General features: G+C 41.7%; 1 protein-coding gene across 1 annotated transcript in view; it reads right to left on the bottom strand.

Annotated features, from left to right (window-relative positions):
- The window catches only part of zfpm1 (zinc finger protein, FOG family member 1), a 123,816-nt gene that overhangs the window by 56,244 nt on the left and 51,870 nt on the right, over positions 1–15,702 (bottom strand). The window contains exons 2-3 of the mRNA XM_037767050.1: positions 15,026–15,172; positions 3,766–3,903 (exon numbers count right to left, since the gene is read on the bottom strand). Coding sequence (XP_037622978.1) covers positions 3,766–3,903; positions 15,026–15,172 — 285 coding nt within the window. The remainder of the gene's footprint in view (positions 1–3,765; positions 3,904–15,025; positions 15,173–15,702) is intronic.

Raw genomic sequence — 15,702 nt, forward strand, 5'->3', positions numbered from 1 at the left:
ATAACGTTTCCTGTCCGTGACAGAGTTAGCATGCAGCTTTAGCCGTGATGTCTAGCTCTGCTTTTACTTTAATGTGTGAAACCGAAAGTGTTTCCATACTTTACTGGATGTGTAGTGTTTACCGCGCTGGATTTAACGTGTGAGGGTGCAGGTTGTATGCTGACCCTCCAACGTTTTGTACTTTTTCGTTTCGACTCGTTTCGGCTCGCTGAGGTTTGTTTTGGTTGGCGGATACGGAACGGAAAAGCTGTAACTTCCTTCTACCTCTGCATGGACTCAAATGAAGCAGGAATATTGATTCTGGCATTAAAAAAATCTACATATAAGTGGTGACTGACATATCAGCTTAAGACTGATGTTGCTAAGTTTTGCTCTTCACCGTAACACTGAAAACAAAGTTTCAGTGAGGCAAGCATGTAGGTTGTAGATTTGATAAAAAAAATTAAAAAAACACACATTACACTTCCAAATGTTCACAAAAAATAAAGAAAAGGAGAAAAACAAAAAACACACCCAACAAGGGAAAATATGAATTGAGAAGAAATAGAATACTACAAACAGTATGTAACACAAACAAGGTGTTATGCGTTATGGTTATAGTGACACTACTGGACCCCTGGCGCTGGCCTTAAAGCAACCAAACCCCATGAGATTAAAAGCTAGAAACGTGTGGTCCCAGGAGCAGAAGTGTCTAAAAGGTAACAACAGACAGAAACGAGTGGAATGCCAACACTCCCAGAGGAGATAAAACCCTGTTTATTTCCATACCAGCTAATACACACTCCTCCTCTCATCTGTTTATGGGAAATGCCTGATACACGGTGAACATTTTGTATGAACAAGAACACATTAGCCAGTGACTCCAGTCCCACTGTGACACGCAGGACAAAGAAGAAGAGGAAACAATAAAAAGAGAAAAAGAGGGAGAGATGTATGCTGTTAGGGGGTGGAGGGTGGAGAGGAGGGAGGGCTGTTAGTGAGGTTGTTAGTGGTGATGGAGAGACCAGAGGAGGAGAAGGTGGATGGATGGAGGGAGGGGGGGAGGAAGGGAGGAAGGGGAGGTGGAAGAGGGGGGGGCTTGACGATAAGAGAAAAATTCAGACCGGTCAAAGTTTCCTTTTTGCCAATCGTGCTCCTGATAAAGACAGCGCCTGCTCCGGAGCTGATAGAGGGGCTATCTCTCTCCCTTACTCTCTCTCCCCCCTCCTCCCTCCCTTCTCCTCCATCCCTCCGCCTCGCTCACCCAGCAGTTAGTTTGTGAGGAGGAGAGGAAGAGGGAAAAAAACAAAAAGGAACGGCCCTATCAGTGCAGCATCATGGTGCTACCATCAACCAGCCACTGCGCAGCAATTAATATCGCTCCAATTACTGTTAAAGGGACAAGGCTGGGACAGGACGATAATGAACACATCCTCTCTTCCCCACCATAGGAATTAAAATACACGTACACACACACAAACACACACACATAAACATACACACATGCACAGACGTACATAAAACGTGCGCAGCTTGAAAAGGAAATAATGTGAGATAGTGCGGTAATCTTCTTGCATTGTTTAACTCATTGAAGACAACAGACAGAGAGAAATAAATAACCAAACAAACCTCGATAAGAGAGGAAATAAATAATAAAATTATGGCGATTTACTTGTTATCTCCTCTTAGCTGTGTGTGTGTGTATATGTGTGTGTGTGTGTGTGTGTGTGTGTTTTTGTTACGACTTGAATAAATTTTCCCCCGGCCTGTCACATCCACATCTCCTACAGGGGAACAGTAGGACAACACAACGGACAGTGAAAGAGGCAACACAGAAGAGCATCTCCGGGGCACACACATGAGCACACAGACACACTAACACATCCATGTAGCGCTGGTTAGATCCACTTGAGAACATATTATGATAGTGTGTTGGCTGGAGTATCCCAGCATCCGCAGGAATACGGCCATTTTGGGCTATTCTGCAGCACACTATACATTTAATGCCAGTATTCAGTGCTCTTTAGTTACATGAATGTAAGGATGTGGAGGTCGGGGTGGTAGAGACTGGAGTGTTTTAGTTTCTTAAACTTGATATAGGCTGTATGCAAAACCACCTACTACATACTACTGATGAACGCAGTATACAGTATACAGTGCATACTGCGTTCCTCAATAGTATGCAGTATGAAACAGTTAAAGCGATGTATTTTGCAGTATGCTAGACGAGGCTTTAGCCTTTAAACCAGCTCTTAAAGCACTGGATGAAAAAAATAAAAACTCGTACCACTATTGCAATATTATCAAAAAATATGACTTTTTTTGTTTATGACCAATGTGTGTTTACTTTACAAGATACTGACTGATTTAGCTCCACCACCCCTTACACTATTTATCACGGTGAAGTAAAACAAACAGGATCATCAACGAGGGGAGACGGGAAATATAAAATAAAATTTACTCAAACTGCTTTTTCAGTTACAGCAGCAAAACAGTGGACTGATCTCCCTCCAGATATTAGAGTAATGTTAAAAAGGGTCATGTTGTGTCAGCAGGTATCTCTCTGCCCAGTCAGAGGTTGCTCTTTCCCCCTTGCCACTGCGCGGGCAATTGTGGAGCTTTTCAACTCCAAAAAGGCAGTTTTTCACAGATTCCACGTTCATTTTACAACGGACATTTGTGTTGTGATATTTAAACAAACAATCCATCAACATATTTAGCTACTTCAAATAAAATAGGGAAGTGAATAAGCCTTAAGTGAAAGAGTTGACTGAAAAACGGAAACCACACAAGTGAGGTGCAGTCTAACAACACTACAGTAAAGAACCGAAGTTAGCAACTGCACAGCCAAACACATTTTTTTCTATCACCTGTCACAGTGGGAACAGCATGGTACAGGAGGTGTAGACGTAAGACTGGCAACGCAAGGAAATTGTTTAGTGGAAGCGATGTGGATGCTGCTTCCTAAACATAGCTCAGTCTGTTGTACATTAATGAAAACTGGAATCAAACAAACAAAACAACATAATAAAAAAAACGTGTCCAGCTGGTCAATACATCCTTTAAACTAACTTCAACCCAATTGAGTAACACGTGTCCAGTAGCTGGTTGTTTATTAAACTTAAACAAGCGGGCATCCTGGGGGTCTGAAAAGTGAAGCCAATGTGGAAGTGACAAACTCTTTCTAATAGCCAGCAGGGGGCGACTCCTCTGGTTGCAAAAAGAAGTCTGGTTGTATAGAAGTCTATGAGAAAATGAGCCTACTTCTCACTTGATTTATTACCTCAGTAAACATTGTAAACATGAGTTTATGGTCTCAATCGCTAGTTTCAAGTCTTCTTCAATACAGCATGATGTTCATTAAGTAAATTATGGTCCCATTTAGAGTCAAATAGGATGGTTGCAAAAAAAAACCAAGATGGCCGTCAAAATGCCGAACTCTAAGCTTCAAAACGGCAGTTCACAAACCAATGAGTGACAGAACACTGACATTGGTGCGCAGAGCAAAGCTTTAGTGAGCATGCACAATGTGTCATGTGCTGGAGTTTAACAGATATAGCACACCATTACGTATTGTGAAACAGAATGTGAACACCTTCATCATCAGGGCTTTCTGTGCAGGTACAAAGAATTAAACGTTTTCACAATCCCTGAGTAAAAGCAAATATTGAAATTAATTCAGACCGAAAATCGCGCTACACTTTTGTTGCGTCAGTACATTTGTAGTTATATATATATACTATACTTGTAGTAAATACTAAATGACAGGTTTACTGGCGTACTGACCTGGACCCTTCCATTGTAACACCTCCTCTTCTTCCTCCCCTTCCTCTTCCTCCTCCCCGCCACTGTGTGTCGGACCTGGCTCCTCCCCGTCCTCGTCTTCATCATCGGGGCCTCCTCCGGAGTCCTGCGTTCGGGGCCCTGGATACACAACACAGTCACATTTAAAGCACACCTCCAGACAGTTTTACTTCCTGTTTTTTGGTGAACGTTCTTTCTTAAACAGAGAATGGGGGTGTGGTTAATAGTCAGATGTAATTCATTACAATGGCAACACAACAACTCTCTCTCATTTATTTCTCTAACGGGACTTTCCTCTGGTTTTCTTTCGGGCTGAAAGTTGTGCTCCCCGTCGTTTGGACCCGTTAGAGGACTGCAAACCTCCGGTATCGGCTGCTTTCCGTTAATTTATCTCCAGCAGGAGGAGACGGTAAAGAAGAGAGCGAGTGAGAGAGAGACAGTCAGTGTGTTGTGTTAATTCTGCCAATAGAATTTTGTATAATTCACTATGTTGATGTCACCTGTTCACCGTACACACAAATGGCATGATGAAAATAAACACACTAAATTAAGGTGGAGGAAACTAAAAAATAAAAGGAAACCCCTCAGTTAACTAATGCAACGAGTTGGGCTAGTTAACTACAGCTAACTAGTTAACTAACTAGAAAGACAAACTGACAGACAGATAAACAGATTTATCAGTTTGCTGCTCAGACTCAAACGATCATGAGTGAACCTGCAGCTTGGAGGATGACCTTTGACCTGCAGCTTCTACTATAGTCAGACGTCATATTATCACATCACACAAACAGTGTGGTTGATCAACTTAGTCAGGAAATGACTCAAATGAATATGAAATATCATAGAAAAGCCAAAACACACTGGAGGGGAGGCTTTACACATACTCAAACATGCTATCGACTCCTTCTATCCCAAACTCCAGTATCAGCCTTTGAAAACACACATTGATTGAAACCTGTGTGTGTGTGTGTGTGTGTGTGTGTGTGTGTGTGTGTGTGCGTCTGGGCAGTGGCTGTTCCTGTCTGTTGATCAAAGGTGGCAGTGAAATGAGCTGTGTAACACAACACCTCGCCACGCAGAGATGGACCCTTTGGTTCCCATCGCAACTCTGGAGAATCAAAGACTCATCAAAGTCAATGTCTTCACTCTCTACCTTTAGTTTCGTCTCTTTCCATCCGTCTTCCACCCAATTTTTCATTCTCTCTCCATCAATGCCCACCATCCTTCCCTCTCTTTCTCTTCCCTGTAGGTGGGTCTCGTCTTTTCCTTCGTCTCTCTCTTCTCTCCTCTATCTTTTCCATCTCCTCCCCTCGGCCTGTCACCTTCAGAAGAGACTGAGGCTGCCTCTGTTCCTCTAATCACCATTGATATCCCTCCTATTGATCAAGCTGATTACAGAGCCTCCTGCTCACTGATCAAAGAGATCCGTCTGTGCTTCTGCACGTGGCTGGAACTGTGTGTGTGTGTGTGTGTGTGTGTGTGTGATGTGTTTATCCAGCATGCACATATGTGAACCCTGAACTTTGCCTGTGCAGCTGTTATCAGCTGGTTCATCACACTGCTCGGTCCCTCCCTATTAGCAGGACTCATGATTAGTTAGATTAGATTAATAGTTACATCACAGCTCCTCAGGCTATCTGAGCTGGAGATCTCTCTCTTCTTGTTCTCTGGTCTTGCATCATCATCATCAAGCCAAAGGTTAGGGTGACTCAAAAGCTGAATGCATGGAAACGGATCACAAACATTTCACTATTAATCTCTCTAATCATTTTCTCAGCAAAATAAAGTGACCCAGATCTTTAACCTCTTTTACCCGACGGACCCGGTACCGTGTTCAGCTGAGCTGTGTGTTAAAACACTGCCTTTAAAAACTTCATAAAATGCTGTTGTGGTCTTTTTTCTGAGTAGTTTCTAAAAGAGGAGGCCTTAACGCTACTAAAACAACACTCCAAGTGTATTTTGTCCAAACAATGTTTGTTTTGCAACAATTTCAATATTTTAGTTACAAAATCGACACACACTAAATTGTATTTTTACTTTATAATATTTGTAACTGTTTTTATATTGAATGTACATACTTGACTTTGGATTTGTTATCTTATTTACATTGTTATTGATCTTATTTGTTATTATCTAAGTTTTACTTAGATCATATTTCTTTATTATAATAAAACTACTCCATTTGGAGTCAAAATTAGTTGTTTTTTATTGATATTATACTGTGCACAATGGTAGAATGTGATGATGCACAGGGTAAATGGCACGGCCAAAGGCTCCATTGTGTGCACATAGCCTCCTGTAGTGGACATCAGTAGTATTTTAGAGCCAGATTCCCTTCCAAGAGGTAGAAAACCCATTTGGCACACTTTGGGTATCCAAGTGGCCAAATGGAGAGTCCGTCTGCTCCTATCCTTACTAAAACCTTTATAGAATCTATTTTTGCGTTATTTATATCTGCTTTGGCACAGTTGTAGTCAAGGAGTTGCTGAATGAATTCAGTGGCATCTCTGTGCATGGCATAATTGCTATAATGGTGTTATCCACCCTCTAATCTAGAAAACATTTTAGGCCAGGATAGAAATGTAAATTTTTCCTTTGGTTTATCACAATTCACGCAGGCATAGTAACAGACACAATGTTACTGACACTGGGGATGATTTATCTGAGGTCTTACCTATCCACAGAGACAAAGATCATGCATATAGACCTGGTAGTTGTGAAGCTATTCTCAATATTATTTATTTGGGGTGTGTCTGTCTAGGCGAACCACACCTTCCAGCACCCTAGGGATTAACAGGCTGAAATATGTCACCTGCTCTGACTGAATGCAAAAATGTTACCATTCAACGCATCCCTGGCTTGCAGAAGCGTCCAATGCCAACATTTTTTTCCTGGCCACTGGGCTGCTGTTACAGTATGCGTCTCTAACCAGGCTAAGCAATCATGGAGAGATCTTAATTGCCATAATGGATTTAGTATTGGAGCTTTTCATCATATCCACACGGACCCTCCAACGTTTTCTACTTTCTCGTTTCGGCTCGCTGTGGTTTGTTTTGGTTGGCGGATACAGAACGGATATGATGTCACATTACTCAGACAATAAAAGCAGTAACTTCCTTCTACCTTCACATAGACTCAAATGAAGCAAATATATCGATTCTGGCATTAAAAAATCAATTTCAAAATCATTAAAAAAAATAAACCCCGATACATAGGTGAATCGATTTTTTTTCCCACCCCTACTAAACAATATTAAAAGTGATGATATGTAAAGAAAACACCTCATAAACTGCTGGAGAAAAACATGACAATAACATATCTGCTGTGAAAACCCAGGTTTGGTGAAAGTCAGACATCATTTTAACCGGATTTCTTTAAAAAGCAGTTAATCCACTTTCCTCTGTCCTTTGTCTAAATCACTGTCCTCCTCCTAACTTTTGCCCTTCTCTTCACTCCCTCCTTCCCGGCTGTCCTCTCTCTTCCTGTTTTGTGCTCTCTCTCTTTCTCCCCTTCCCCAAATCCCACCCCGTCTTCAGCCTCCACCCCGATAACACCTCAGCTGTCTGCACAAAGGCCGTGTTTACCCTTGCATTCCCACTCCGATAAACAGCGATAGCGCCCGATCGATACCAGCCATAAACGCCCCACGACCACGTGACGCCCTCACACTCCGTCGTTATTAATGTAACAGTTGAGAGATTGGATCTGCATCGTCAAATAAATCAACACACACACGCACACACAAAGAGAAGCAGATGCACACATACACACGCACCATCCATCTTCACGTCACGGCCACCTTTCAACCTCATCCACATGCAAACACTCATACACACGGCGACATACTGTACACACTAAAGCAAGCAGACACACATGCACACCCCCTCTGCCTAAACAGTGCCATTATTTTCAGCTATAAATCACATTGAATGACACATTGATTTTATCCTGCAGGGGCTGAAGCGAGGGAGGGGAGCTGGAGACACAGTTATTGCGTTTAATATTATCAATATTATCTCCCATATCATCTCAGACATGGAGGCAGGTATCAGGAGGAGTCGACAGACACTTTTCTGCCAAACCCCCTCCTCCCTCTCTCTCCCTCTCTGTGTCCCACCTCCCCCTCACCCCCTCCATAGCGAGACAGTCTCCATCAATCTGATAAGCTGAACTTCCCCTGTCACACCCGCAGGGCAAAGTCACCCAACAATCTCGCCTTCTTCTACAACTTCTACAACCCTCTATACATTACTGTCTCGCTTCTTTCTGGTGTTGATGCTGCCCTTTTGTCTTTTCATCTTTTCTTTACATATCTGTTCCCTCACATTTGAGGTTCAACATATCTCCAACTCAGTCAATTTGGTGGCAAAGATGAAGCTAAAAAGGAATTGGACAAAACCAAAGGTATGGACCCTCAAGTCCTCCACCTTTTTCACAGCGGCAGGAGAAAGCAGCATGTCAGTAGCAACTGCAGTCGGCTGTCAGTGTCTACACTGCATCCTTTAAGCCACAGTACTGCTGGCAAACCTCACAGCCCAATACACAATCAATGTAGTGACTAGGGATGCTAATTTTGAATATTTTTTTTTAACCAATAACCGACCCTCGTTAACCAATTATTAACCGTTAACCGACAACATTAGTTTGTTGCTTGCAGCGGTGCTATTTTTAGTGCTAACAAGCCGCCCAGCTGCAACGAAAAGCCGATGCACAAACAGGTTAAATCCATCATTTATCACCAGCTGCAGTGTATGTGGAAAACAGATAACCCAGTTCACCCAACCGGGTTACTGTAGCAGCAACCAGTAACCACACCATTTAGTTTAGCTGCGAGGTTGTCAGCTGTTTGTCTGCCTGGCAAACTCAGTGAGCACGGCGTAACTTTAGCGAGTGTCCGGGAGAGAGACAGAGCATGTGTGTGTGTGTGACGACGGTGTACTCTTGTTAACCCGGCGTAACATTAGCGAGTGTCCGACAGGCCGTGTGTGTGTGGCGTTGTCTGTGGCGTTATAGGTGTGAACGTAGCTGTGGCAGTGCGTGTACAGTTTATTGTCAGTGAATAAATGCTACAACTCCTCAAGACCTAAGCCAAGCTCCCGCTGATTAAAGTGAAGGTGGTTAGCCCCAGCGTTAGCAACAACACCGGCTCAGACTCTCTTAAGGTGGACTGTTAAGGTGGACCAGCTATTCTCCTTCAAGTGACAAGCCGCTCCTCTGAGTTTTGCTCAGCTTTTTATTTAATCTTTAGCATATATTTTAACCGTTTAACCGATAGCATTAATCGGTTAAAATTGTTAATGTCTGTTAACGGTTAAACTGTTAATTATTAACATCCTTAGTAGTGACGCATGTACAGTAAGTCAGAAGAGAAATAAACAGAAGCGTAAAATACACTTTGGGTCACATAAAGCATGAGTAAAGCACAAGTTATTTATGCATATTAATAAAAAATTAAGCACATCTGTTCTGTCAGACGCCCATGAGACGGTTGACTGAAGAACCTGAAACAGGTTGTTAGCATAACCACCTATTACACCACATTAGCAGTGCTGGTAATGGAGCCGAGGTAGGCCAATATGGTTGGTTGGAAGTAATATCACAATATCAAAATTAATATTTTCTTTTTCATTTCTGATAGATGACATGATATGGCAAATGTATGTTCAATGCAATTAGGAGTGTTCCACAAATGTTGTTTAAAAGTTGTCAAATGTGTTAGTGTAGGATATGTTAAAGCTTCAACAGCAAAACTTTTGGCACATATACGGCATCATTTATCAATGCACCAATAAATAAATAAATAAATAACTGAATTATTACAATTATGTTACCTCCCCAACTTGTTTGGTAGGGCCCAAGCGGCAAATTCCGGTGCTGAGAAATGAAGCCAAAGCGGAAGTGCCAAAAACTGCATTTGAGGCTGGCTTCAAAAGCGAGTCAATCCCCGTAGAAGCCCATGTTAAAATGCCAAACTTATATAACTTATATTTATTAAATAAACATGTTTACAGCCTGGTAAAAAAAAAAAAAATTGTGGCCTCTGACAACTGGACGTTTTTTTTTGTTTATATATATATATATATATATATATATATATATAACACACCCGTTTAAAGTATATGAAGGCTTAAAGTTAGGCATAATTGAGGGCGTGGCTGCTTTGAGTGACAGGTGCGTGCCGTCTCAGGTCGCTCTGTTGCATCAGCCTCAGCTCCACCCCAGAAGATCCACCTCTTTGCCCATTTTTGGATTAGCCGGGAGTTAGGCTGTGTTATCACTGCCAAGAGGGCGACGGCCAGAGCCGCCCACTTTGAGCTTCACAACCGCTCTTCAGACACCTATGGGTGACATCATAGAGACTATGTCCATATTTTATACAGTCTATGGTAGAAACCCAGAATTTCTAGCCTCACCACATCATACTACGGAAATCTGTTGATTATTTTTTTATGGATCAATTTATGTTATCCTCTATAAAAAAGTCAGAAAATAATGAAAAACGCCTAGAGACCAAGGTAAACATGGTTAATTGTTATGTCTGTGAAAAACGCCATCTCTAGAGTGCCCAAGTAGCTAACTACATGAGGCAGGGATGCGTCGCATCACGTAGACGGACTCAGTCTTTGTAGCGTGTGGTTGCGTGCCAGCTTCAGTGTGTGCATATTGAGTTTTGCCAATTAAAATGCAGTTGGTCATGCAGGGCTCGGAGAGGTAGGCTATATTAACTGGTACTGAATTTATTCACTGGATCATCTTAACTACAGGATCATGGATTCACATTGATTCATTTGTTTGATTTATTTTATTGTGAAATGTAAAAACACCCACAAGGTTGATATGCTGCGTCACATTGCCTCTGGAACACCGGGGTATTCATTTTAATCATTTTTAAACAGATGTGCTCATTTTTTTTACACAGTTCTATGTAGTTTTAACATGTTGGAGGAAAAAAAAAGATCAGTCATGTAAAAATAGAGATGAGCCACTTCAGTTGATTATAATGGACATGCTCTGCTGCGGGCATGCCGTGGCAGATGTGTGGTGCCGCGTCCGTGCGCCATGTATTCCGGCCGTAAGGCGTTAAGGCACCGACCATGAACTGCAACATCCCTGGTTCTTATCAGTCCAGGGACCTTTGTTGTATCTCTCTCTCCCTCATTTACTGTCATGTCTCTACTGTCTGTTATAAAAGGTATAAAAACGGCCCAAAAAATACTGAAAAATGCACAATTCCCCAGAGCCAAAGATGACATCCTCCAAATGCTCATTTTGTCCAACTAACAGACATAAATGTGTTCAAATTACAATGACATGAAATGGAGAAAGTAGCACATTCTCAGATTGGAGAAGCTGAAGTGAGCAAATATTTCACATTTTTCCTTGATAAATAATTTAAAGGTCCCATATTGTAAAAAGTGAGATGTTTTTTTAAGTAGGGCTGTCAATTGATTAAAATATTTAATCGCGATTAAACGCATGATTGTCCATAGTTAATTATGATTAATCGCAAATTAATTGCACATTTTTTTATCTTAAAGGGAGATTTGTCAGGTATTTAATACTCTTATCAACATGGGAGTGGGCAAATATGCTGCTCTATATAAATATATGTATATATTTATTATTGGAAATCATTTAACAACACAAAACAAGGACAAATATTGTCCAGAAACCCTCACAGGTACTGCATTTAGCATAAAAAATATGCTCAAATCATAACATGTCAGTGTACGTGTCAGTGTGTCAGTGTGCTGATTTGACTATGACTTGCCCCAAACTGCATGTGATTATCATAAAGTGGGCATGTCTGTAAAGGGGAGACTCTCGGGTACCCATAGAACCCATATTTAGTGTCCTTCACGACAACGTAGTATGAAATAGTTGGTACCAATGGATTCATTAGGTTTCTTCTAGTTTCATGATACCAGTATCTTCACTCTAGCTTTAACTGAGCAGCTACGACCTAAAAATTACAAATTGTGTTAATGCGTTAAAGAAATTAGTGGCGCTAAAACAAATTTGCGTCATTATCTCGTTAACTTTGACAGCCATACTTTTTACTGTGAAAGTATTGAAATGCTCAATCCATGGAGAAATGTACACTTTGTGATGTCACAAATATATACTATATATACTGTATATGTATATAGTTTTAAACGTAAACATTCTAAATGTGTCCCAGTTTATTTCCGGTTGCAGTGTATTGTGAATGACATCATCTGACAGGAAGTAAACATGGACCCAAGCTGTTGCCGAGCAACCTAATTCCATTGAAATGCGCTAAAACGGAGCGTTTCAGATAGAGGGTAAAGACAGGCATATTCAGTGACCGTATGAGGAAAATAAAGCATTTTTTGAACATTAAAGCAAGTAAACATGTTCTAGTAGATATACAGTATACAAGTGTGAACCTGAAAATGAGCATAATATGGGACCTTTAAACAGTTGTTCTATTGTCAACATTTTCTGTCGACTAATTAATCGAGGGATCAACTAATCACTAATCTTTGCAGCACTACTGCACGTATACAGTCCATAACTGCCCATCACGATGATACCGGAAGAGATCATGATCCCTGACGTTCGTCCGTTTACGCGTCACACACACACTTCCTCTATCACCACTGATCAGATTCTGATGAAAAACGAAAAAAAAAAAAGACTGCCGGTTTACAAAAAGCATTCTGATTGGTTCAAACGACAATTAGAGGTCAAAAGGAGGTAACGTACTGACTAATCGGACCAGAAGTGGATTTTATCAGGTTTCCTGTGATGTATATGTCTGATTGCAGATTGTTTTGAAAAAAAAGACTTACACTTGTTTCAGCGGGTTGCTGCAACTGTAGAGCAATTCTGAGAAGACAGGAGGAGAGAACACCACAACAGAGAGAGAAGAACTGAGCAGATGCTCCCTCAATAAAAGTTGTGCGTATGTGCATGTGCATGTGCGTGTTGATTCACTGTATCAGCACTAATATACTGTCTCTCTCTGACAGGTTGAGGAGTGGGTGTTATGGAGAGAACAGAGTGCTTGGTCCTGTTACTGGTAGAATGTGGTTTTTTTTTTTGCTAAAGTTATCAGGGTGGTTATCGCTAGTGTGAGTGAGTGAGTGTGTGTGTGTGTGTGTGCGTGTGTGTGTGTGTGTGTGTTTCTCTCTCTCTCTCTCTCTCTCTTCCAGATGGTGGATAAGAGGCCTTGCCTTTATTAGCCAGCTCTGGCCAGATAAAGACCTGGTATTGATCCCAGGTTGAAAGAGCAGGTTCGTCAAACATGGCTGATTTACAGAGAACTGATAATGGCAGCGCTGGGCAACCGAGGAACCCCAGAGAAGAGAGAGAGAATGAGAGTGAGAGAGGAGTAAATCAACAGTGTGATGGGGAGGGTTATGTGTGTGTGTGTGTGTGTGTTAGGAGAAAGGGGGGTGGCAAATGGCTAATACACACACACACACACACACACACACACACACACAAATAAAGAAACAAAGACGCCAAGTCAGTTTGCTATCGACAGACAAACTTGCTCACATGTGCAGTCTGCCCGAGTTCTCTCATCTTCTTCTATCTAATACACACATAACCCACTCCTCACCTCAAACACACACACACACACACACACACACACACACACACACCTATAGCTAATCTCTAATCTCGTCTCGATTAGCACCTGACAGAATTTCCATGGGTTTATCAAACCAAGCCAACCAACAGACGCTTATCACTTCCAGCCCCAAAATTTCACAAGAGCAGGAATTTTTGAGATTAAAAAAACACAGCTAGTGAAATCTTGAATAAGTCAAAAGAATATGACTGAAAACTCTGCTATCACACGGTACAAGGGGGAGGCTCGGGATAAGAGGTGCATGAGGGGGCAGGTTTACTGAAGCCAAGATTGAACCCAGAGAATTTTTTTTTTTTTTTCGTTTTATAGACACAATAGAGATAAAAGAGTGATACATGTGGAAAGCTGCAACCTCATAATGGTTCTTCAGTCTTTTGTAGGTGTCCCCGGGTGACGTTAACTGTCTCCTGACAGATAACAGGCCAGATGATGAAAGAAAGATAATAACTAATAACTGCCAGTAAACTAGACATCTGGATTATTTGACTAGAAGAGGTGCATGTTGTCAGTTCATGGCTATCTTGATAGTATAGTATAGTAATAACTAGAATTACCGCCTTGTGGTTGTATGCCTCGGCCAACCAGTCGAGTTGCAGTTTACATCCATCTTTGTCCAAAATGTCATGACTTCATCATTCTATCCTTTTAGACATTGGTGTGAAATGGTCATAATTAGCATATAAATTCTTGAGTTATGGCCAAAAACATGTTTTCTGAGGTCATAGTGACCTTTAACCACCAAATTCTAATCAGTTCATCCTTGAGTCCAAGTGAATGTTCGTGCCAAATTTGAAGAAATTCCCTCCCGGCGTTCCTCAGATATCGCATTCACGAGGGACTAGTGATGTTAATAATTAACCGTTTAACCGTTAAACTGTTAAAATAAATACGAAAACATTATTAAGAAGCTGAGCAAAACTCAGAGGAGCGGCTTGTCACTTTAAGGAGAAAATCTGGTCCACCTTAACAGCCCACCTTAAGAGAGTCTGAGCCAGCATTGCAATATACAGGAAGTTGGCTCCGGTCTTGAGGAGTTGTAGCATTTATTCACTGACAAATAAACTGTATACACACTGCTACAGCTACATTCACAGCGACACCGGTCTGTTGGACACTCACTATTGTTACGGCAGACAGACACACAGCTGACCACCTTGCAGATAAACTAAATTATGCGGTGGAGACTTACTGGGAAAGTGGCACGACGACGCACTAATCTTGTCGGTTAACGGTTAGTAATCGGTTATTGCTACGAGGGACGGAAGGATGTATGGATAGACAACCTGAAAACATAATGCCTTCGGAGCGGATGCATAAAAACAAAAAAACAAGGGTGGTGAAACATTTTGATGTTTTCATGATGATACAGTGAGTGTGAGCATACAGTAGATGCCTGCAAGTTATTTGGTCAAAATGTCAGCCAATTGACCCCCCTCCCACACTGTCAACTGTTATCATCTGTACAATTTCCTTGATAGAAAGTAGTTCCAGAGAAAACTTTTCACAGTAAAAGTCTGTAGAATATCCAGTATAAGTTCACAGTAAAATGTAGAGAGCCGTACAGGTACAGCTTCTTTTTGATTGACTCTTGCTATTAAGTTCTGTTCCTCTTCTTACCTTCATTGTACAGCGATGTGTATGGCGGGGGGCTGGAGCTGTCCCCTTCCCCTGAATCATCCGGGTCCGAGGCTCCTCCCTCCTCTCCCGATAGGCTGAGGTTGTCGGGTGTGTTTTCCTCGTCGCCGCCGAGATCCCCGAGGGAACCTGCGAGAGGAAGAGGAGGGGAAATTAACAACCAAATCTGTACTTGCATCAGTCAAATCCACTGTTTTCTGCTCCCTGTTGGGTCTTAGAGATGCCTGTAACATCTGAAGAACAAGATTCTGACGGAATTTCAAAAAAATTATGGACAAAGACACATTTTTAAGCAGTTATATTAATCTTTATTGAAGTAGAGAATAGCAGATTAGATCCAAATTGCACTTTTTTATTTAAATATACCAATTGCATTAGGTTGGGGGGGCTGCACGGTGATGCAGTGGTTAGCACTGTCACCTCACAGCAAGAGTCTCAGGATCAAACCTGGATTGGGGCCCATCTGTGTGGAGTTTGCATGTTCTCCCCGTGTTAGCGTGGGTTTTCTTCGGGTTCTCCGGTTTACTCCTACAGTCCAAAGACATGCAGGTTAGGTGGTCTGGTGGACATGGTGGTCTCAACACAAAATGCACATGAATAATATAAAAAAAAATGGAGCTCCATAAAGTACAGATCTGTGTGTGTGGACACGAACACAG

Source organism: Sebastes umbrosus, chromosome 4 (assembly GCF_015220745.1).
Source record: "Sebastes umbrosus isolate fSebUmb1 chromosome 4, fSebUmb1.pri, whole genome shotgun sequence".
NCBI lineage: Eukaryota > Metazoa > Chordata > Actinopteri > Perciformes > Sebastidae > Sebastes > Sebastes umbrosus.